At 45.3% G+C, this 25,453-nt stretch overlaps 1 protein-coding gene across 1 annotated transcript in view; it reads right to left on the reverse strand.

Moving 5' to 3' along the window:
- Positions 1–25,453, reverse strand: part of ITGA9 (integrin subunit alpha 9) — a 172,601-nt gene that overhangs the window by 145,212 nt on the left and 1,936 nt on the right. The window contains exon 2 of the mRNA XM_014584346.2: positions 25,275–25,351. Coding sequence (XP_014439832.1) covers positions 25,275–25,351 — 77 coding nt within the window. The remainder of the gene's footprint in view (positions 1–25,274; positions 25,352–25,453) is intronic.

A 25,453-nucleotide genomic window follows, 5' to 3' on the forward strand; every position in this document is an offset into this window, starting at 1 on the left:
GTTAGGAGGCTCTTGCAACAATCCAGGTGTGAGAAGATGAAACCTTAGACCAATGTAGCAGCTACTAATGTGGTAATAAGAGCCCATATTCTGGAAATGCTTCAAAGATTATGCCAACAGATTTGCTCATGGATGCTACGAGGGGTATTAGGGAGAGAGGAATCGAGGATAAAGCTCAATGAGATGGGAAAGACTGCGAGTACAGGTGCAGCAAAGAAAATCCAAATGACCACTGGATTTTAAAGAGATATTGAGACAGTTTGATGCCTGAATCTGGGTTGAAGGAGGGGGTCAGGACTAGGAATATTCATTGGGAGGGATTATATACAGTAATTAGGAAATGAGTGTAGACACAGAAGAGGTCTAGGAATTGAAAATGAGAAGGAGCCAGCAAAGAAGACAGAAAGCGTGCCTAAGGTGGTAGAAGGAAAATCAAGAGTTCTGGAATCCAAGTAGTCACAGAAGCTGTGTTTCAAGGAAGGCGTTTCAGGAGGGGTCACTTTTGTCAAGTGTGGTAGATAGGCTAAAACACATGAGCAATTAGAACTGGCCATTGGAATGAGCCATCTGGATGTCACTGGTGACCTTGAATTGCTAGCATAGAATAAAGGGGGTGAAAACCTGATTGGAATGAACCTAAAAGATGTAGGAGGAGGATAAATAGGAATAGATGCTGATTTGGGGGGACTTTTTTGGTAAAGGGTAGAACAGAAATAAGCTGGTGGTTGATGGAAGAAGTGGGCTCAAGGGAAGTTTGTTTTTGTTTTAAGATGGGGATTATCATAATATACTTGCATTCTCATGCAAGAACCGACTAGAGAGGGAACAATTAATGAACACATGACAGGGGACAATTGCTGGGTGGGGTCTGGCCAACAAATGGAAGAGCTGGCTTTGACTGGTGTGAAGTTGGTGTGAAGTGAGACCAGTGGAGCACAGATGCAGCTGCTGATGAGTTGGTCGATGGGTGGCAGAAGCATGAGGACATTCCTCTGTGATTGCTTCCATTCTGCAGAGAAATAGAAGCTGAGTCAAAGACTGAGGTGGGTAGGTGGAAGGGAAGGAAGTGGTAGCCCAGGAGAGTGAGGGAGTGAATGAACCAAAGATGATGATGGGGAAAAGGATGAGGAGGAAAATGATGAAGATGGACATGAGATTGGTGATTAGTATGAGATGTGTGCTTTGAATAAAATAAATTCACATCAGTGGCCAATCTTTAACTGGCCAACTGATCACAGTAGGGCATGGGATTGAGCATGTGATGCCTGAATCTGGGTTGAAGGAGGGGGTCAGGACTAGGAATATTCATTGGGAGGGATTATATACAGTAATTAGGAAATGAGTGTAGACACAGAAGAGGTCTAGGAATTGAAAATGAGAAGGAGCCAGCAAAGAAGACAGAAAGCGTGCCTAAGGTGGTAGAAGGAAAATCAAGAGTTCTGGAATCCAAGTAGTCACAGAAGATGTGTTTCAAGGAAGGCGTTTCAGGAGGGGTCACTTTTGTCAAGTGTGGTAGATAGGCTAAAACACATGAGCAATTAGAACTGGCCATTGGAATGAGCCATCTGGATGTCACTGGTGACCTTAAATTGCTAGCATGGAATAAAGGGGGTGAAAACCTGATTGGAATGAACCTAAAAGATGTAGGAGGAGGATAAATAGGAATAGATGCTGATTTGGGGGGACTTTTTTGGTAAAGGGTAGAACAGAAATAAGCTGGTGGTTGATGGAAGAAGTGGGCTCAAGGGAAGTTTGTTTTTGTTTTAAGATGGGGATTATCATAATATACTTGCATTCTCATGCAAGAACCGACTAGAGAGGGAACAATTAATGAACACATGACAGGGGACAATTGCTGGGTGGGGTCTGGCCAACAAATGGAAGAGCTGGCTTTGACTGGTGTGAAGTTGGTGTGAAGTGAGACCAGTGGAGCACAGATGCAGCTGCTGATGAGTTGGTCGATGGGTGGCAGAAGCATGAGGACATTCCTCTGTGATTGCTTCCATTCTGCAGAGAAATAGAAGCTGAGTCAAAGACTGAGGTGGGTGGGAGGAAGGGAAGGAAGTGGTAGCCCAGGAGAGTGAGGGAGTGAATGAACCAAAGATGATGATGGGGAAAAGGATGAGGAGGAAAGTGATGAAGATGGACATGAGATTGGTGATTAGTATGAGATGTGAGCTTTGAATAAAATAAATTCACATCGGTGACCAATCTTTAACTGGCCAACTGATCACAGTAGGGCATGGGATTGAGCATGCGAGTGTTTGTGCAATGGTTATTTTGGCTGCTTAGCATCCTGACACCTTTCTGTTGTGGAAGAACCCCCAGACAGGTGGAGGAGGATACATCAGCAGAAAATGGGCAGACCTCCTTCCCCCCTCACTAGAGTGTGGGCATCTGAATATGTACAGTCATGTGATCTCAAGGTGGGCAAGTGGCCTTACTGAGATGAGCAGGTGCTCCCATGTGGGACTTCAAATTCTGAGAGTTGCACAAAGATACTGGGGCCTTCTGAGAGCATGTGAGGTGGCTGCAGAGGAGTAGAGAGCCCAGAAGTTGCATTCCGTTGACGGGCGCCGCCGCTCCGGGGGCATGAGCTCCCGCGCCCCGCGTGGCTTCCCAGAAGTTGCATCTTGAGCTAAGCTCTGCTTCCCCTGTTTTTTGCCCAAGCTGGATCCCCAGCTTTCTTGCCCATGCTCTGACCTAGCCTATCCTTCCCATAAATTCCTTTCTGCTTAAATTAACCAGCATGTGTTTTTGTTGTTGGCCACCATGATATAGGCTAATATGGCGTGGAAGAGAAGAGAACTATTCAAAATCTCCATGGGCTATAAGACTTGGAAATAAGCATTACTTCTGGGGAGGAATTGCCTCTACAAATCCATGAAGCAAGGACATGACTGTCCCGAATGTCTGGCACCTCAACAAAAATAACATGTGTAATGAGAAATCTGACGACCTCGCTTTGGAAGCAAGAACTCCGAGGATCCAAACAAGATGTGAAAAATTAACTTAAGAGAAGAGCTTCGAATTCTTGACTGGCCTCCAATAAATTAAGACCATGACCTCGAGCTATTGTGGCAATTACTTATTATTGTTGCCATTTTCATTTTAAATAATTGATGAGCTATTTCTGTCCTCCTGTTTGCTTTTGTAAGATTAAAGGCATAATCCTCAAGCCTTGACTTATGAGAGAGCGCTAACATAGCTTTATCTCGAGGACAAATAGCATTAGTGTGTTCAAGTAGCCCTGTGACCTCAGAGACTGCATATGGTTTCCACGGAAGGACAAGCAGAGAGACAGTAGAGAAGAGTGTGAAACAATGGAGTCAGGGCTGCCTGCTCATTTCAGGTCTGTTGTTCATTTGATTGGCCTCCTTTCCTCTTGTGTAAACATCAAGGGATCAGGCCAGGGACACCTACATTTCTGCCAGTCCCCAAAGCATCGTCACTTAATCTCATAACACAGTCATTCCTGGGGCTTCAAAGTCAAGTGATTCAAACATGGCTCCATGACTACGGGGAAGCCAGGCACCTTTCCAGAGCACAATGTGAACTCAGACTTTTTAAAAAGAAGTCTCAAAGCTATTTTCACTCTTTCTCCAAATTTAAAAAGAATCTATGACTAAAGTAGTACATCTCTGCTTCCAAAGTTATTTTTACAAATGCGATTAAAATGTAATTTGCCAACCCGGTGCTGGACACTGTCACTGTGCCATCCTACTAAAACCTCCAGCACTGTGAAAGGGTCTTGGTGTTTATGTCTTTTTAAAGAGGAAATCTAAATGCAGAGAGATACAGAGACTACTCACGGAGCTGTGTTGGATCCGAACCCAGAGCCTCCTATGTCTTTGCAGTCCCTTCCTCCCCACTTGGTGCACATTCTCTAGCCCCTTGATTGTCATGTCCCCAGGAGGTCCTTTCTGACTTCCTTGCCTAGAGGAAATAAATCCTCCTTGGATGAAGTCCCCTAGCCACATTTGCTCCATCAGCCCTACATGCCATTGACCAACATCATAATTACACACTCATGCGGCTCTGTGATTAAGGACAGCCTCTCTCCCTCTAGAATCTAAACACCAAGGGGCAGGGACTTTTGTTTGGTTTTCGCTCATCACAAAACCCCAGTAACAGAATTGTACCTGGCATAAAATTTCCAGAGAATAAAATTCTTGGAAAATTACAAAGATTGTTCTTTAATAAAGAAGTATTATGGAATGTCTGGCATAAAAGGTTTGTGCCCGATACTCAATCTTTAAGCAGAATTATCGGAGAGGTTGGTCTCTCCCTGGAGGTATTCCATGACCTCATGCCAGTTCTGTTGTTCATTTGATTGGTCTCCTTTCCTCTTGTGTAAACATCAAGGGATCAGGCTAGAGACATCTACATTTCTGCCAGTCCCCAAAACACCATCACTTAATCATATAGCAGAGTCATTCCTGGGGCTTTAAAGTCAAGTGATTCAAACATGGCTCCATGGTTATGGGAAGCCAGGCACCGTCTTGAGCAAAATGTGAACTTGGACTTTTTTTTTTTGGAGAGGTTTTTGCTATAGGGCGTGTGCGCTCGCCAGACAGACAGAGACAGACAGAGAGACAGAAAGCGAGAAATCACCCCCCAGGGGGGATGGCCACGTCGCAATCCCTTCTCCTCCATTCTCCTCCTGGGATCTTGGGCACACACATACACGCGCCTGGCGTGAGTTTTAAGCCACCGGGTCCGGGACTCGAACCGCGGACGACTACGTGGGAGTCCAGCGACATAGCCATTACGCTAACTGGTGGTCCCGAACTTGGACTTTTAAAACAGAAATCTCAAAGCTATTTTCATTCTTTCTCCAAACCTAAAAAAAGAAAAAAAAAATCTATGCCCAAAATGAACATCTGTGACATCTTCACAAGAGAGTATCAGCCCCATCTTTACATTTTGCAGATGAAGAAGCTGATGGTCAGAAAGCGGAACCCGTTGATCGAGGTCAGCTATGGAGGAGGTGAACTAGACCTAGCACTGAACTTCCTCTGGCATGAAGACCATTTGAGCTACAGCTCTTATATAAACTCCGACTCAGTCAGGAAGGGCTTTGGCAAGAAAGGTCCTTTAATGACATTTGAAAAGAACAGGACTCCACAAAGACCAGCCTCTCTGACAGTCCAGCCGAGAGATTCAAACAATCAGGCAGAGGGTTTTTTGTGCCAGACATTCCACGGGTCCTTGCTTATTTATTGAAGAACAATCTTTCTAATTTTTAAGGAATCTTATTCCCTCCCCAAAATTTCCCATTAATTATAATTTGCTTGTGCAGTCTTGTAAGTTGGTCATATTACCATGAGCCAAGCACATATATCACTTTGGTCTACTTTTATATGAAAAGCATCATTAATAGTCGATGTAAGATAGAAATTCTATTGTTTCTATAAAGTTTATCTTACAGAACATATAGATGGCCTGCTGGAAACACAGTGCTGATTTGTTATTAAAAAATCCGACCCTAATATATTCTATAGCAGCAGATTTTTTAAAAATATGCTCTAGGGTTTATACCTGGATTTAGCAGCATTCATCACTCCAAATGTCTGTTCCCACTGGTGGCATCTAGATAGCTGTGTGACACCTGAGGATCACTGTAGAGCTTGTTCTCTGTTCTCGTTCATCACCATGCATTATGATTCCTAGTCCAAGTTCCTTACTGGGTGAATGTAATACGTTTCCGCATCAATTGCACATGCTGCATCACTAAGCACTCTAAAGCAAATGTTTCCCCTCTACCCAGATGACTTATTGTACAGATCCTAATGGAAGAAACTTACATAGTAGAATGATGCATAATTAATTCCTCATTAGATCACTTCTGAGTTTTCCTCATCTTAAAGATATTAACTGTGGGGACAGTCGGTGGCATGGTAGTTAGGATAGCTGGATCCCACAAGGTTGACTGTGTGATTCGACCTGCACCCAGAGGCCTGAGAAATATGCTGGGGGCTTGTGTGCGAGTGCTCAAAATCCTAAGAGGAGAACAGAGGAGGGACTGTAGCATGACCAATCCCACCCGGATGGAGGATGCTTTCTCAATTTCTCTCTCTCTCTGTCAAGGACAGGTGCCCTATAACAAAAATTTTAAAAAACAAATAAATGAAAAAGCAAAATGGGCCGGCAGGTGGCATGGTGGTTAAGGGCGCTGGACTCTCACATGGCTGACCATGGTTTGAGTCCTGGACTTGGCAGCTTACTTTCTCACTTTCTCTCTCTCTCTTCTTGCTCGGTCCCTCTCTCGTCAAATTAAAACAAATAAATAAAGTTAAATAAAAGAATTATTTTAAAAGAAGGAAAGCCACAATACATAAAAGGTGCTGTCCAGGATATGGAGAAATGAACCTGTGCACATTGCTGGTTGGAACGTAAAATGGAGCAACCCCTTGGAAAACACGCATATGGAAGTTTCTCAGAAAAGTTGAACAGAGAGTTATCATATGAGCCAGCAATTCCATTTCTTGGTATATACCCCCAAAGAACTGAAGGAATGCAAAGAGGTACTGGAACACCTATGTTTGAGGTGGCACTATTCGCAATGGGCAAGGATAGAAGCAATCCTAATGTCCATAGTCAGATGCATGGATAAATAACAGGCTAGACACACACACACGCTCCCTAGCTTTTCCGTTCATGAAGGTCACATTGGAAAGGACATGATCAAGTAGACCATATGCTCCCTAAAAAGCAATATCATAACTGGGGGCACCATTTCCCAGGCAACAAACCAATGTCCTCCACAAAGTGTCACAAAAGCAATGATATATTAACAGATCATATATAAACCATGCACGCAAATAGCCCCTGCAATTTAAAATAATAAACAATGCTGCTCATTCTTAAAATAAGCAGACATTATATAATTATGAATTTTGGCAGAATTCTGGCAGCAGAATTTGACAGCTGGAAGGAGGTTCGGCTGGGTCAACATTTTACAGATAAGGGCAGAGGGCTGGATAACTTTGCCAAGGCCACTCAGTAGTGAGGCAGTCCTAGCTCCTGGTCCTTCCTGCTTATTGCCCCTAAATCACACAAAAATACAACTAGATAGCATACTATATACAAAAAACTTATTTTGGCTATAACAAGATCAGAGGGACCAGCAGTTAGTGTAATGGTTATGTTGCTGGAATCCCATGTAGTCGACCATGGTTCAAGCTCTAGACCCGGTGGGTTAAATTAACACTGGGCACATGTGCGTGCATGCCCAAGATCCTGAGAGGAGAAGGGAGGAGAAGGGATTGCAGCGTGGCCATCCCCCCGGGGGGTGATTTTTTGCTCTCTGTCTCTCTGTCTCTCTCTCTCTTTCTGGTGAGTACACATGCTCTATAGCTAACACCTCTACAAAAAAAAAGAAAAGAAATGAAATTATCTTTCCCTTCTCAACATTTAGAGTACTTAAGACCACCGGGCGGTGTCATCTCTTCACAAAAGCAAACTGGTGTGCTTATTTTTCTTTTTGATGATTTTCTATGAACACTGGGGAAATTCAGGATGATTTCCAAAGTCTTCAATTGCTCTCACGCGGACCCTCCTTTCTTGGTACTTTGTCCACACCCATTACAGCTTTTTAATTTTTAGAGCTTAAAATGATAAACACAAACCACAAAACCACAATTACTCATCCGATGTCTTCCTCTGAAGGATATGAGCACAAAATACCAAATAAACGGATTAGGAAATGAAGAACTAAGAGATGGGTGTTAGTCAAGCCACAAGGAATAAATGGGGACTGTCAGGCTATCTCCTGAATGCATGCAGGTAAATGAATTACCCAGGGAATGCACCATGACACTGATGAGGCTTGTGAAAGGACCAGGTGCAGAATACGGTTCAAGAGAAATCCAGGAGAAATTGCTATAGACCGAAGTGACAGTGAGAGGTTCCCCAGGAGAGGCACAAATTTAGCCACATTTTAAAGAACAAAGAGTATGTGAGTGAGCAGAAAAATGGGAAGTACTTTTCAGATGGAAAAAATAAATATGAGTAGGGGATGAGGACAGGTCAGAAATGATAAGGAAAGGAGTAGGAAAAGCTTGTCTCTACCAGTAAGCTTAGCGAGAGGGCATGTAGAATACTTACGGTGCTTCTAGATTGCCTTAGGTTTTAAAGCTCAGGGCTTGAGGTTGATCCTTTAGATCAGTTAACTGTCTGGGTCCACTTATACATAGATTTTTTCTTTTTTTTTCCCCAACATATATACTAGAAAATACAGCATAGTACTGTAAATGCACTTTCTGTTCCTATGGTTTTCCTTTTTTTTGGGGGGGAGAGGTTTTTGCTATGGGCACGTGCGCTTGCCAGAGAGACAGAGAGAGAGAGAAAGCGAGAAATTATCCCCTGGGGGGATGGCCACGTCGCAATCCCTTATCTTCTCTTCCATTCTCCTCTCAGGATCTTGGGCACGCACGCACATGCGCCCGGCGTGAGTTTAAGACACTGGGTCCGAGACTCGAACCACGATCTACTAAATAGGAGTTCAACGACATAGCCATTATGCTAACTGCTGGTCCCTGGTTTTCCCTTTTAAAAAAACAAAACAAAACAAAAAAAACAACTATTTTATTTAACTTTATTTTAATTTGAACAGAGAAGGGGAGGGAGAGAGAGAGAGAGAAAGAGAGAGAGAGAGAGAGAGAGGGGGAGGGAGGGAGGGAGGAGAGGAGAGGAGAGGAAGAGGGTGAGGGGAAAGGAGAGAGGGAAAGAAAGAAGGAAAGTGAGAAAGCAAGCCACAGGGTCTAGGACTCAAAGGTTGGCCATATGGGAGTCCAGTGCCCTTAACCAACATGCCACCTGCCGGTCCCCTTACGGTTTTCTTAATAAGATATACTTTTCCCTAGCTCACTTTATTATAACAATAGAACATATGAGACATACAAAATGTGTTAATCAACTGAAGGTATTGGAATCATTTCTGGTCGACAGTAGGCCATTAAAGTTCTCAGGGGAGCTGAAAGTCATACACACATTGTGGACTGTGCAGGAGGCTGGCACTCCAATCCCAGTACTGTTCAAGGGTCACTTGCATTTTATTTTTAACAATATAATATGGTTGATTTGTGATGAATCATCCATGGCATATACTTACTCATGTCACTAACATGACTTGGGAAGTAGAGGGCCATGGAGGATAAATTTGGATAAAAATATAATCAGGTAATTAATAAAGTTAAATTGATAATATGTATCTCCCCAAACTTATTTGCTTGTAAATCACTAGTGAATTTTGTAAAAATCCAAAAAAAGAAAAAGGCCTACCACAAGTGTGCTTTTCTTTCCTACAAAGTAATTTTGAGTTTCACCAAAACCTGATGCCTAACGTTGTGCGTTGCACACACGAACCTCGCTCGTTACACTGGGGTGGCGGCAAGCAGGAAGCTAGCCACGTGGATCTGGGGAATAAGGAATGTTTTTGTGCAGGCGCCCGGGAAAGTAGACCCTCAGATGAGTTTGAGAGCAGCTGTTTATTCAGCAGGGGGTCCCACAGGGCACCGGCAGGGAAGGAGTGGAAGGAGACACAGGATGGGAAGCCAATAAAGACCTGCAGCATCAGTCCAGCTACCTCTTTGGGCACCTGGAAAGTCATCTTACTGGGGAGCTCTAGGAAGCCATGCGGACCACAAGCGTCAGTTATCCCATGGACGGGGTGAGGGGATATTTATGTGCTGATTCCAGCCAGTCATCAGCTGAGGGCCGTTGCTGTGAGTGTTGGTGGGAGTGGGTGGTACCCATTCCCAGAACCCGGTTAAAGAGATGCAGTTCCTGGTAGTGGAGCACCAAGCCAACATGTAAGGACAAAAGGGGTGTAGATGACACTGACAATTCCTGCTACAGGGCCCTATGCCCGTCTTCTGATGGGCAGACGGCCCAATGGGTGAGACCTGTCATTGGCAGGAGACCAGCTCGGTGAATCCTGTTACTTCCAAATAACAGGTTGGGCCCAGCTTCCCTCCAGAAGGGGCCCAAGGCTCTGAAGAAACCCTCACTCCAGCCTTGTGATTCACACTCTGCTCACTTTTTTTCTTTGAGCAACCATCACAAGGATACATCCCAGGTGTCATAGTCTCGATTTCTCCTGATGGCTCCCTTCTACTCGGGCCTCTCGGCCCTACCAAGTGAGTATGTTCGTGACATGTACACACACCCCTCACCCAGGGCTGAGCGTCGGTGGGCTGGACGAGACCAGCTGTACTGGTTACCTATGGCTGGCAACTGTCATTGAAGGTTGCCTATGGCTAGCAATTGTGCAGGTTAATGAAACATCCATTTATAATCCAAATATCCGTTTTTTTTTTTTACTGCAGTGAGAATCAAATTTCCTGATTGAGAAGGTTCTAGCTATTGCGGCAAATAAATAGGATTTTTCTTCACTAACCATAAACATAAAAAAAAATCACATTTATTTATTTATTAAAGAATTATTTTATTTAACTTATTTATTTTAATTTGACCAGAGAGAGACAGAGTGAGAGAAAGAAAAAGTGAGAAAGCAAGTTGCCTGGTCCAGGACTCAAACTGCAGTCGGCCAGGTTAAAAGTCCAGTGCCCTTAACCATCCTGCCACCTGCTGGCCCCTATTTATATATTTTCAAGAGAGATTTTTGCTATAAGATACATGCACTCGGCAGAGAGACAGAAAGCAAAAAATCACCCCCCTGGAGGGCATGGCCACACCGCAATTCCTTCTCCATTCTCCTTTTGGGATCTTGGGCATACATGCACATGTGCCTGGTGTAAGTTTTAAGCCACTGGGTCTGGAACTTGAACCTGTGGTGTCAACATGTTAGTCCAGTGACGTAACCATCACACCATCCACTGGTTCCATCTTTTCTGTTTTTATTATTTTTTAATTAATTAATTTTAATTTGATGAGAGAGAGAGGGAAGGAGGGAGGGAGAGAGAAGAGGGAAGGGGAGAGAAAGGGAAAGTGAGAAAGCAAACCACCAGGTCCTAGACTCGAACCACGGTCAGCCATGTAGGAGTCCAGGGCCCTCAGCCACTATGCCACCTACTGGTCCCTTATGTTTTATTGTGGGGGAAAAAAAAGGAAAATAAATATCAAAAAAGAATATTCTAGCAAAGGGGTTCAATTCTAAATATATGAAAGAAATCAAACCTAAGGTTATTTTATATCTTGATGTACTCTAGGTTGATGGGAATTGCTATTTCTGCCCAAGTGTTAGGCACGTCCTCTGGCTATCCTACAGCTGAAGTCCCACATAAACACAGGCCACCTCCTGGGGGTTACAGCCTCGACCCTGAACCGCCTACTTGATGTTACTCATCCTGACTAGCTCAAGATACCCTCATTCCAGCCCTGCAGCATGCTTCCCACCATGCAAAACTCAGTGTCGCATCTGGGACAGCTCTGCTCCCCCGTGTGCCCATCTGGGACTGCTCTGCTCCACAGGTGTGCCCACCTCACCCTTCCTTGGCACCACTCAACTTCTCTTCCAGCTGCCCTGCCTTGGGGTTCCTTGGATAGACACTCAGTAGGCTGGCTGGCCCAGTTTCAGCTTGAATTCCCTTACAAAGCCTTTCCTAGACCCCCACCAGCATCTACCTGCATATCATTTGCTTATAAACACACTTGAAAGAACATCTAAATAGCAAAAGTCTACATTAATTAACTTCTACTTTGTTTTATTTTTTATGTGTTAAGGTTTTTGCCATAGGGCGCATGTGCTCACTGGAGAAAGAGAGACAGAGGGAGGAAAAGTGAGAAATCACCCTGCAGGGGAGATGGCCACACAGAAATCCCTTCTCCTCTATTCTCTCAGGATTTTGGGCATGCGCACACAGGCACCTGGTGTGATTTTTCAAGCTGCCATGTCTGGGAATTGAACCATGGCCCGTGGGAGTCCAGTGTCTTAACCACCTGCTGACTCCTCTACTTTATTTTGAATTCACAACTTGAAGTAGTTTTAGTGTCTGTAGTATCTGTATCTTCAACTATTGCACAAGCCAGCAACACTATCATTAAACAGGAAATGCTCTCTGTACTCGTATATGATTTAACTTTTTCCAACAGTCGGTTCTTAGGCTATGTAGCATGAAGTGTGCTTCACATCTCACCATGCTTTATAAATACCTTCTAGTCATGCGAAACAGGCTGGCATGGTTATTAACTCCAGGCAGAGATCACGAAGCCCCTTGGTAAGGCACCTCAATTAAAATTTACGGTGAGTCAGAGAAAAGATTCCTAGGACTGGATTTCTGATTTGAAAACCCATTTATATAAAGTTAGAAATAACCTCTGCCTCCCTTACATGTACCCACGTGGGCCAGTTTTATGCTCATGAAGAAAGTAAGAAAGAGAGAAAAACATTTACCTAGTGATCCGAGCTAAAATAGTAGCTTCCCCGGCAATATTCAGATAATTAAAGTAAATATGCGTTATTTTAAAAAATAATATGAGTATGTTTCTGCTGACTTTGGCCTTAGCACTGGCTCACTCAAGCAGAAGTAGATTTAGTATTTGCTGCAAAGGCCATCTTCTTTCTAACAAGGCAAACAGAGCGTCAGAGGGCCCCTCCTGGTCCCTCCAGGCAGCTTGGGCTCACTCCTCATGCTCCATTTGATCAACTGTGAAAAGAACTGCTGGTTCCCAGCTAACAGAGGAATTCAAATCCTCATCAGCCTTCCCTTTAGGAGTCGTTTCCGGAATCACTAAACCTTAGGACATCTGGAACGAATCAGGTTCACTCACTGTAACGACTGGGTGAAGGACAAAGAATACTTTGGTGGGGAGCAGGAGGGATGCCCAAGATGGAAGACGGCTCAGGAGTATGATGTCACGCTGTGCTGTATAACTTGCACCAACAACGGGACCGTGCCACACTAGGCCACGCATGCACCATCTGCTAAACACGGCTAGCGCATGCTCAAAATGCATGTCCCGGAAGTGGGCAGGCCAGGGAACTCAAAAGAATGCAAGTCAGCAGGGTCATCATGGCCCCTTGATATCACTGTTGTCAAGGCCGCAAGTCTCCCTGCCTCTAGCTCAAGGGGAGGGTGGGGTATAAATGGTCATAGGCAATAGAACGTGTTGAAATGAGGAGTTCCCCAGAATTGTGCATCTGTTTTCCCATGACATAGGCAACCACGGTCTTCCTGCCTGGTTCTCTGAACCACTGGGAGTGCTTAGGTGGGGAGATATGGCACTTCAGCACCCTTCCGAATGAGCCCATCTACCCACAAAGCAGCTTCCCACATTCACCAAGAGGCCACGTTTCTCTGTTTTGGACCCAAAGCCCTAGTTTTCTTGAGCTCAGAGAAGCTCTGATGGACACACACCTGTGCCTCTAATAAGGAACAAGGAATAAATATTTCCTTCTTAACCTATCTTACGGATGTGGGGAGTCACAGAGCTTGGAAAATACTTCTTCTGGCAGCTTCTAAGTTTGGTCTTAATTTTTAAAAAATTGCTCACGGCCTTATAGTGAAGTCCCAGTTTTGGATATTACAATAAAAATATTTTGTCCACACCGGTAAACAGAGCAAAACCTCTGTTTCTTACTTATACTTTTCCCCCAATACAGGGAAGATGTCTAAAAACAAGAGACTTTGTTTGTTTGGCTACCAGGTCCATGCCAGAAAGAGACACCAAGGGAAGGGAGGAGAGAGAGAGAGAGAAAGGGAGAGGAGAAAGCACCCGCCATGGGGGTGGCCATGCAGCAGTTCTTTCTCCTGCAACTCTCCCTCCTTTAGGAACCTGGGGAACAGGTACAACTTGTACCCACCATGTTTCTCAAACTGTGCCACCCCCCACCCCCCCGTGTGGTCACACCAGGTCCCCCTTCCTCCCATCCCCAGTCCAATGGGTTTGGGCACTCAGGTGTTTGGGATTCAGACTGTCATGGCCATGTGGGAACTGGCTCTCTAAACCACTAAAGACCCTTTTAATCAATCTTTCTTCCTTTCTTTCCTTCCCTCCTTCCTTCCTTTCTTTCTTCCTTTCGAGGGGGAGATTTTTGCTATAGGGTGTATGCGCTCATCAGAGAGACAGAAAGCGAGAAATCACCCCTCACGCCACAATATCTTCTCCATTCCCTTCCTGGGATCTTGGGCACACACAGACACATGCCCGGTGTGTTTGAAGCCACCGGGTCTGGGACTCGAACCACAATCAGCCATGTGGGAGTCCAGTGACATCACCACTAAGCCATCTGCTGGTTCCCTAATATTTCTTTAAAGATTTTTTAAAAAGCATATTAGAGTATGTGGGTTGTGTGAATGAAAGATAAAAAGGGATGAACACTCTCCAGAGGGTCACACCACAATCCCCTCCCTCTAGTCCTCTAGCCCAATGGGTCTTGGGCCCTTGTGTCATTGGGATTTAAACTGCTGTGCCATGTGGGATCTGGCTTCTTTTGAGCAGCAGCCACTGTGCTACAGAGCTGGTTCTTGATTTTATTTAGAAACTCAAGAGTCCTCAGAAGGGGTCTCAGGAGGAGCAATGTGAAGAAGAGGCGAGAGCGACCGATCAAAGCCTACACACCACTGCATCCCCTGCGTCCAGTGCCTACGTCCTGCCTTCTTCACCACCATGCCCAAGAGAAAGGCTGAAGGGGATGCTAAAGGAGATAAAGCCAAGGTGAAGGACGAACTACAGAGATCTGCAAGGTTGTCTGCAAAACCTGCTCCTCCAAAGCCAGAGCCCAAGCCTAAAAAGGCCCCTGGAAAGGGAGAAAAGGTATCCACAGGAAAAGAGGGAAAACCTGATGCTGGCAAGGATGGGGATAGCCCTGCAGAGAATGGAGAAGCCAACGCAGACCAGGCACAGAAAGCTGAGGGTGCTGCAGATGCCAAGGGAAGGGTGTGCATTTTGATAACTGTGTCCTTCTGGGGACTGGACAGGTTGAAATACTATTTTTTTTTTAATCAAGCTTTATAAAAATGCAGAATTTTGTTTTACTTTTTATTTTTTTTAAGCTATGTTGTTAGTACACAAAATACTTCATTGTTATTTTTTGGGGGAAGGGGCATTACTAATAGAATGTCTCTGAAGCTGGATTGATTTGGACAACATCTTTCCCTTCTAGTTTTGAGAGACTTCCTCTTGGCTCCCAAGAGGAGGGATTCCCTGACACACACAGAAGCCTTGTGGTGTGGAAAACTTAACATTTGCTTTGATGTCCCCCCTCTCTGACTTCAGCATGGACTTAACTCCCTTAAACCAGAGACCTGCGGGGACCCGGCCACAGGAAATTGGTTATACCAGTGTATCAGGAAACCTGGACTTTCCAATGAAATTAAGATGGCGTCCTTCAAAGGAGCAGCCGTTCCTTCTCTATATTGTTGGATCTTCAGGTTGGTAATTCTGCCATTTTCATTCCCCGAAAGTCAGGGCTGGCTCGTGTAAAGTTGTTAAACAGCATGCTAAATGTGAAATGGCAACCCTCACTCTAAATGTTCCCTGTTCAGAGCATCACATGAAGACTTCACTGGGTTTTATAGTGGCTTTCTGATTCTGGTCGTCCGTTGAAGACGGGAGTTTGAAAGTTGTTGCATACTGTTAAGGATTGTGTGCCCGTGTCTTGCCTGAAATACCATGACTGTTTATTAAAAGTATCTTTAATAAAGCTGGATACAGTTTGGCTTGGGGGAACAAAAAATAAAGTCTCAGGACGGGTACCCTGAAGGCTGAGCGTGGGGGAGGATTTGGGGAGTTGTTGGGGAACAGGGGAGCAGGCTGGGGCAGAGGAAGGAGCTGAATGAGGCTGTGGTCTTTGGCACATCTACCTCGGCCTGATCCCCAGGGGTCTCTGGAACATAAACTGTACCTCTCAGTTACTCTGCCATTGGTATATGGGCCTAGTCTTTGCACCCCAAGTCAGTCAACCGCCGGCTGAGGGCTGACCCAGGGTGGTGTAACAGACGAGGCCACTGTCAGCTAGGGGAGGGCGGCTGTGAGTAGTCAGGTACCCGCACGGTGGGGTGGTGCACCTGCCAGGTGAGGCACCACCAGCATCCACCCAGCTCGTCATGTGTGGCTCCAGATCAGCTGGAATGGAGTCAAGGACAAAGATTCATTAAACCTAGAAGTTCTCTCCATAGTACCTGCCCTCTCAGAGTGAGTGCAATGAACTACGAATTTACGGGCAGTTCACATTTGACCCGGCCTCTGCTTGGGCTCTGCAGGGAGGGGCTGGTGACCAATGGGAACTTTCTTCAGCCCCAGCTGCCCCCAGTTTTTCATCTGTGGAGAGCCAGCAAGGCGGCCTTCCGGTTCACCTGAGGTTATATCAAGTGGCTCGAACAAACTTGGGAGAGATGCGGGTGATGGGTGTGCCAGACCAGAAAAGCACATGTGGGGGAAGACCGACTTGAGAAAACAAAGCAACTGCAGGGCTTCGGAATTTGGCTTTTAGCACAGGAACGAGTCCGCTCCAGGGTAGGTCAGTCTAGTATTAGTGGCAAGAGACCAACACAGTCACACAGAATAAGCTGTGGAAATCTTAGCGAAGCAACCACACGTGGCTCCCCATCTGCTCTGGACTGGAGAGGAGGCTGGGATTGGCTGGCTACATTCTCGGTAGGCCTTTTCCTTGGGGCCAGCCAGAAGGAGAACAGCCGCATCATGGTGGCATAGCTGGAAAGACACGCACACGGAAACTCTCCAGTGGACAGCTGTATTCAGAAGCCAAGTAAACCACTACCAGATAAAATGGCATTAGGCACGCCATGAGGCAGGCCCCAATGGCCCAGCTGTCTCGGGAGGGAAGCCCACTACGAAGCGTTGTCAGCCCAGTCTGCGGTCGCCATGGTGACTGCCTCAGTCCTACCTTCAATGCCCATCTTCTTACCATCCAGAAAGTTGAAGCTGGAGATTCTCAGCCAGCGTGGGCTCAGCAGGCAGAGGGCTGTTCCAGAAAAACGCTAGTTGTTGGAATAGATTTCTACTGCTCACGTGTGGTGGGGCCCTGAAAGGCTCCTGTCAGCATTTGGAGTCTGCCCCACAGAGGAAAAAAGGTCAGTTCCTTGGGTGGCGGCCCCTTCATCTCCAGCCTCACAACTCAGGAAACCACAAATCAGACCCTCCCTGCCAGAGGAGGGAATTTCCAAAAGTCATTTCCACCTAGAGACAGGCCAGGCTCCCTGAGGGGCAGTGGCTATTTAAAGACACAGGCTGGGGGTGGAACTGCTAGAACCCTGGACTCGGGAGCCTCCCACCACGTGTGTTTCCTGCCTCTGGTGTTTCAATTTCTTTTTCACCTCAGATAAAAGACTCGAATCCCTGCCAGTAACTTTCCTATTCTACATCAGACATGATCTAGTTCCAAGCACATTCATATGAACCATCCATTGGGGTTGGTTCTGTGGCCTAGTGGTTAAGGGAACTGGATGCCACATGGTTGACCTCAGTTTGAATCCTGGTCCCAGAAGCTTGGAAAACATGCCAAGCATGTCTGTGTGCCTAAAACCCCAACACGATAGAGAAATAAAGATGGGATTGCAGTGTGATCATGCCTCACTGAGGGGCTGCTTTCTCCCTCTCCCTCTATCTCTCTCTCTGGTGATTAAAAAAGGAATCACTAACCATAAAGAACTTGTGCACTGGGCTTGTTTCAATCTGGCCTGAGTTCCTCTGAAGACAACCGAGGAGGTGATCACGGAGCTGGCATCAGGGCTGGGCTGCAGCCAAGACTCCTAAGAAATGCAGAGTTTCCAGTGTGTAGCGGGGCTTGGCCCAGGCTGCTTCCAGAATTAGGCAGGTCTCCACTTCTCTGCCTGGGATGCACATGGAAACATCTCACATGTGCCCTTGCTGCTGTCCACAGGAAAATGACAACAAAGCTCGTGTCCCCATACATGGCTCATGGGTTTGCTCTAAAGACAAATGCCCTCTCACTACATGCAACCCATTGTCATGCTTGGTAGAGAACGGCAAAAGAAATGGGACGTAGGGGAACAAAACAGGCTATACAGCTACATGGTAATGGGGAATGCTGGATGTTAAACATTCTAGGAAGTGAATGGGCAGAAGCCTGAGTATCAGAGGGTCGTAGGACGCTCCTGTTGGAACCTCCAGCATAAACCAACCAACCAGAGCCTTTGAGAAAGCAAATACAGGAAACACCATCTGAGTCCTTGTTACCCTTCTCAGACTGATTGGAAACTCCGCCAACTTCCAACTGCATCTCTGTATCTCGGAGCCTTTAGGTGCTCTGTCTCAGGCTGGATGCGTCAGGGAATCAACTGTTCTCACCCACCCAACCTGAGTAGCTCTTAACCAATGGGTCTTGGCAGTTGGTGTGAAAATACCCCAGCTCCTTCACCTCTCAGCTACAGTCGTGCTGGGGCCACACTTCCCACCATGCCTGAGCGCTTCTCTACAGGCTGCTCATCACCCACTGGTGGTGGTTGGGTGTGATGGACTGACTGACGGCCTCTCTGAGTTCACACCCTATGCCATATGACTTCACAGCTCCCACCATCAGGAAGTAGAGTTCACTCCCCTTGACCCCCTTGAGTCCAGTCAATCCTGTTACCATGCTTCGGTTCACAGAATGCGGCAAGAGTGACAATATACCAGTTCTAAAACTAGGCCTGCCAAGGCCTTATGCTGTTCTGTGATTTAGACCCCTGCCACACTGTAAAAATGATCCTGGGCTAGCCAGTTAGGTGATGAGAGACTACATGGAGGAGCGCAGAGTGATCCCAGCTAACAAGCCAACCGTCAGAAACCTGAGGTCAGTTGCAGACAGATTCATGAAGGACCAACTGAGACCAGAAGACTCCAACAGCCAAGTCCAGCCTGAAGAGCCATCCTACAGAATCAGAAACTAAATGAATGGTGGTTATTTTAAAGCATTGAGCTCTGGGGCACTTGTTACACAGCAATACGTTAACTGATACACACGTATCATGGCGTACCCTGACTGGCAGTCTTCCCTGTATACTTTCTCACTCCTTAATTTTGTTCCTTGCACTTCTCACATAAATTATTTGTACTCAGATCCTTGTCTCAGGGTCTGTTTCTTGGAAAACTCAAATTCAGACCATATGGGGTATTTCCTTCTCTGTGCTTCCAGGAACCCCTTCACATTCCCATCATTAGAGAGATCACAGTGAACTCTAATGGCTGGTTTTCATGCGTGTCTCCCTTCCAGACAGAGTAGTATGATGTAGTTGTGAGGCCCTGTTTTCACCAGGCTTAGTGCATCCACAGCAAGTGCTGATCTGTATTTGTCAAACAGATGAACATCCTATCACTGTGTCACCTCTTGCCAGGTAAGTGGAAGCTAGGTACTCTGGAAGAGTATTTCACCCTAAAATATCTCTGCCAGTGTGTGGATATCCCTTCACTTCCTTACATCACTGATGATCTTCCTGGGAGCCTCACTGCCACCCTCTACCAGGTAACTCTCACAAAAGGCCTACCTACATACCCCTTCGCCCTTGATGTGGTTCTGAAATGTGAGGAGAGGAACCCGCTCCCTTCTCTGAGGTAGCCCACATCAGAGCAAGGGTAAATGCATGTTCTGAGAGCCTGGGATGATGACACTCCTCCAACTCTCATTCAGAAAGGCCCATCCCTGGAGCTCACGCCTTTCTTTCAAGAACATACCACTGGAAAAACCACTCCCAGGTCCAGAAATTCCAGAAACAGCAACCACGAAAGCCAGATACTCCCCACCCATAAATTTCATAGCTTTCCCCCCATCCCCCAGAGCTGGAGTAGACAAGGAAGGAAAAATAAATAAATAAATCACAGGGTTAAAGTTCTGGCAATAGCAACTGTTTTCCAAGTTCCTCATTAGCTCCCATTCACCAGTCCTCATGAGTACTAGTACTACCGCCACTACAACTACTACTACAACAACAACAACTACTGACCATGAGGCTGCTACGTTGAAAGAAACTGCTGACATGTGGGCCAGAAGCTCATGGTCAACTGTGAGGCTTTCCAAGGAGAGGAAATCCAACCCCATGGATAAAGAGTATGCTGGCTCCATAAAAGGCCGCCACTGATCCACAGGACAGGCAGCTCCCATCTCTAGAGGGAAAAGCTATTGGGCATAGCTAGGCCACACAGCACATGGAGAGGGTGAGTGGGGACAGGGAGGAATCATCTCTGAAATGGAATCTTTACCCATCTATTTCTCTTGTGAAATAGAGCTGTCACACAGAGAAGGATTTCTTTCCAAGTTCCCAATTAATCTGGTCTGAATCCTCCTCAGTGAAAAGAGCGTAAGAATGTTTACTTCTCTGGCCAGCTGTATAGCACAGTGGGTGTGTAGGGAGCCAGACCCTATATGGGCAATCATGGTTCAAATCCCAGATCAGCTGCTTAAAACAAACAAAGAAAACAAAACAAACAAACAAAAAAACAAGCCAAACACATGTATATGTGTTGCCTAAGATTTCAACAGGATGGAGAAATGGAGAAGGGATTGTGGTATGACCACCCCCAACTTGGGTGAGCTTTTTCTCACTGGTGAGTGCACACACCCTCTAGCAACTGGGAAAAAAAGGAATATTTACTTCTCAGTGTTGTTGTGGAGAAGAGTAAATTAAATAAGACCTAGCTCTTTTAGAAGCATTTAAGTATATAGTCATTCCTTAAACACTTTAAATAATCTCGTAATGTGAAATATTCTTCCAGAGTATCTAGCTTCCACTCACTTGGCAAGAGGTGACACAGTGATAGGATGTTCATCTGTTTGACAAATACAGATCAGCACTTGCTGTGGATGCACTAAGCCTGGTGGAAACGGGGGCTCACTACTACATCATACTACTCTGTCTAGAAGGGAGACATGCATGAAAACCGGCCATTAGAGTTCACTGTGATCACAATTCCCCTATCTTACAGAGGGGGAAACAGGCAGAGATGTTAAGCATCGCTGATAAAAAAAAAAAAAAAAATGGGTCATTGGCATTGAAAAAGTCATGATGTGTTTTTCTATGCAAATATATGTCTTGACTTTTCTGATGACCCAGTATTATGAAGACTACGATCACAGGATGATTCTATGTGGCTACTAGAGTTTCACAAACATCTTGCCATGTCTTTTCACCTCCCTTAAAAGTTTTTCTTTTATTGGAGTTGGCTTTTCTTGGAGAGGAACCAACATGTTCCCCTCATCTCTTTTAAAAAGACTGTTTTTAGTTGAACTGTTGTGGTCTATTTTTCTTTCTCTTAATCACACGTGATACTTTCTTAGGTACTATGAGTACTCGGACAGACAAAATATAGTTGCATCATCTTAATCTTCTGAATGGAATTTTCAGTCCTGTTTAATAGAAACTGTCTGAACCGTTATATCCCTATTCACAGACATTTTGGAGATGGCATGTTTTGGAAATAGGCTCCAGCACATTAAAGATTGTGGGTTTTTAATTGAAGAGTTGATTGTTTTAAGAGAAAACAGGTCTGCCAGAATTCATGGCCTCTGAAGAGAGAGAAAAACATCCATGAGTCCTGGTCACAGATAACCATTTCCTGACTTGATCACTGGCCATGTAGGATCACCCAATCATTCCCAGATACCTTTATTCTGTGTCTTCTCAAGATAATGGCTCCTAAGTCTAGTGGGTACTTGGCTGTCACTAGCTACAACACCTTGTACCAACTGTCTGTATCAGTGGGCCCCAACTTTTTAGCACCAGGGACCAGCCTTGGGGAAAACAGGGAAGACGGAAGTTTTAGGAGAGGTTGGTCCCGGGATGACCCAAGTGGACCACACCCACTGCAAACCCCATTTCTACTACCACACTACAACATAACAACCCCACGATAGGGTTTGCACTCCAACGAGAACTCAACACCATCATTGCTCTGAAAGGGGCGGAGCCCAGGCAGCAAAGTTAGTGATGGGGAGTGGCTGCAAATACAGATGAAACCTGGACTGACACCAGTCCATGGCCTGGTCCTCAACAAGCCATGGACCCACACTGTTCCCTGGTCTGGGGGTTGTGAAGCCCTGGTCTACATGGCTATCAGAAAAGTCTTTCTGTTATTCTTAGCTTCAACTTTCCGTACGGTGAGGCTGCAGCTAACATGAGAGAGCTAGGTTATACAGAAAGCCTGAAAGGCAAAGACTGCATCCAAATTGCCAAGCACTCACCTCTGCTTCAAACCACTAAGCCTCTGTCAACCAAACTCAGACCCTGGTTTCTACTAGTAACTCACTACCTGTGCTCCCTCACTTCAAGCTTGGCTCTCAAGAGTGAATGTGCACTTGAAGGTCAAGGGAATCAGATGTGACTGAAGCCACAAACTGGGCTTTACATCTTCTCTACTTCTCCAGTTATCAATCAGCACTTCTCTGAAGGCTCCTGTGGGAATTGCTGTAGGCTCAAGAGTATAACGAAGGGTTATTCAGTGAAGGACTATATTTAGGAAGCACACTCTACCCCTAAACCCACAATAAAAGCATTACTAAGGCTATCTGATTTTTTTTTTTTAATGCTATTTTGAGAGACTAGGGGGCCTCTTGGGAAATAACTCATCCTAAGCAGCGGCTTAGAGCTTTGGTCCAAGGACATTCCTCTGAGTTCCAGAAAATTTTGACATCCAGCCCTGGTCTCATGGTGGAGTTCTAGGGAGATGGAATGATAAGAAAGGCTGAAATAGTTCTGAAAACGAAAAGGCACCAGGATAAGAGATAGAGCTGCCTCTTTGTAACTTGCTATAGCGAACTGCCCGAGTCCCAGTTCCCCACGCCTTCCTATATTCCTGCCCTTTGCTGTGTGACTTTGTCTACCAAAGGGCAGAGGATATGGTCCTGACTCCTGACTCTGGTCGCGTGACTTGCCACTAGCATATGGCTAAAGTACCAGTGTACCAGTTCTGAGCCTAGGGCTACACATTTTGGCTTGCCCTGGCATACCTTTGCCTGCCATGAGATGACCAAGCACGAGTTAGCCACTGTTTCTAAGGAGACAATGAAAGACGCATAGAGTAGAGGAGAACTGGGTCGCAGAAGCCTAGCTGAGATCAGCCTACCCTTTGCTAAACCCAGATGCAGGAGCCAGTCAGTCAAGGTCTAACTGAATCCAGCCTGGATCAGCCAACCCTCAGCTGACTTGTAGATCCAGGAGAGTAAATGATGACTGTTAGACACCATTGAACTGGGGGTGATGTGCTGTGCAGTGATTTTTTTTCCCCCAGTATCTAGCTGATACACATTGGGGTCTGGGCCCTGGCCACCATACTCCTATAATTGTCTTAACATTAGTGATTTCTGCACCTGGACCAGCACTGGTCCATAGCTTGGAAGCTAGGGATCCCAGGTCTACAGAGTCATCAGAGGAGTCTGTTATTCTTTGCTTCTACTTTTTATACAGTGAGGTCACAGCTGACATGAGAGAGCGTGAACTGGTTCCGATCAGCACCTTGAAGGGCAGGTAAGGGCAAAGAAGGCAGCTTTGGCTACACAGCGCCCCACTGACCATGTGCCTTGAATTATACCTGTGAATACATGCAAAGTACAATTCAACAGAGATGGATTTGACCACTGAGAGCATTAGGACTTTCCGAACGTAATATTTAACCTTGGATTAAGTGAACGTTTTCCCACCACATGAAGTTTTCTAAGATCCAAAATAAATTTCCAACATTTGCGGCCTGCCTGAAAATAAAACAACTTCATACATTTTTGTTTCTCGTTACTTTTTCCCTAAAACATTTTCTGGAAGGCCTATTTAAAAACAGAATTAACGAGGTGATAATTTACGAAACTTCTTTAAAGTCGCTTTCTCTAATGATCCCAGGAGGACATTCTTACCAACGTGAAACAATTCCAATATCCACTCCATGAATTTGAAGTAATTTTCTAAGCTTGGCAAAACATGTGCTACTTTAATCTGTCTCTCCTGTCCCAAGTAAAAGCAATGATAATTAATATTTAAGTGGTTTAGAGGAGTATTTGTGTGTATGGGGAGAAGACAGGGATATATCACCTTCCCTCAATAAACTCAAACAGAACAAAAGGAATCTTGGGACCAGCAGTTAGCGTAATGGCTATGTCTCTGGACTCCCATGTAGTCGACCATGGTTCCAGTCCTAGACCCGGTGGCTTAAACTCACGCTGGGCGTGTGTGTGTGTGCATGCCCAAGATCCCGAGAGGAGAATGGAGGAGAAGGGGTTGCAGTGTGGCCATCCTGTGTGGGGGGTGATTTCTCACTTTCTCTCAGTCTCTCTCTGTATTTCTGGCGAGCACACGTGCCCTATAGCAAAAACATCTCAAAAAAAAAAAAAAAAAAAAAAAAAAAATTGGAATCTTAGCTTTGCTTTCCTTTGATGAAAAAAGATTATTTATCATCTTAAGTAAAAACTTCCTGGTTCAGGATGAGGTATTTTGCCCATTCCATCCAAACTTAATGCTCATGGTTACAGATAAGGGACACACGATGGCATTTTAGACAATAACCATCAAAACTGAAGACTGTTTCGAGAAATGGCAAGAAATCTTACAGAGAGGATTCTGGCCCCAAGACTAAAACAATCTTCCAGAGGAAAGTCATTTCAAAAGGAAACCCTTCTCTGCAATGTGGCTAAACGACTCGGGACTAGCACCTGCGTCCTAAGAAAAGCCTAAGATAACAGGTTGGCAAAGAGGAAACAGAAGGCCTTTGTGGGGTGCACCTTTAGCCTTGGGGGATTCATGAACTGAGAAAGGAAACCCTGGAACAACAAGGATCTGTCTCTGTCCCGACCCCGACACAGCCCATGTCATTAAGGTAGACGCCATTGTTCAGTGTGAGGAAAGAAAAAATAATAGAAGGAATCTTTATGTAATAATAGATTGAACCACACAAAATTGTCCCCGAAGGTCGAATATTGGCAATTTCATATGGGTTCACTTAATTCAGTGAGTAACATAAACAACCCCCTCTCCACACAAACACAAATACCATGGTAATTAGAAATTGAAGGTATACTGTCAAGTATGTGGAACTGTAAACAAAACAAAACCCAAACTATCCCCCTACAAAGAATAGCTGTTGTTAAAATGATAATACACATTGTTTTAAAAACCTATAAAATATCATTGCAGCCCACCGACTCTTTCACCCTCTGCCGTAGAGGGGATCTGCACATCCAAGTTTGGGGTGCGCAAAGGAATTACTGGAGTAGGTAGTGAGTGTACTTATTTCAAATGTTTTGATTCTGTTCTATTTTTCATTAAGTTTATTTTTAAAATTAAATTATACATTAAAAAAAAAAAAAACAAAGAAAAAGAAAAGAAAACCAAGCTTCTTAGAGCAATGGTGAGAAAGGGATGCTGACTCACCTAGAGAGCAGCAGTTTACCCCGGAGCTGCAGGTCGGCCGCGCAATCCTCAGATCGGCAATTCCTTTCAAAAACAGTCTGTGAGAGAGACATGAAGGGAAGGTTAGAGCAGGATTGGTCAGCAACATGAATAAACAGCAGCCAATTCTCTGGGACCTGCAGATGGTACAGTGGTTACGC

This window comes from Tupaia chinensis, unplaced genomic scaffold (genome assembly GCF_000334495.1).
Source record: "Tupaia chinensis unplaced genomic scaffold, TupChi_1.0 Scaffold146584_1, whole genome shotgun sequence".
Lineage (NCBI taxonomy): Eukaryota > Metazoa > Chordata > Mammalia > Scandentia > Tupaiidae > Tupaia > Tupaia belangeri.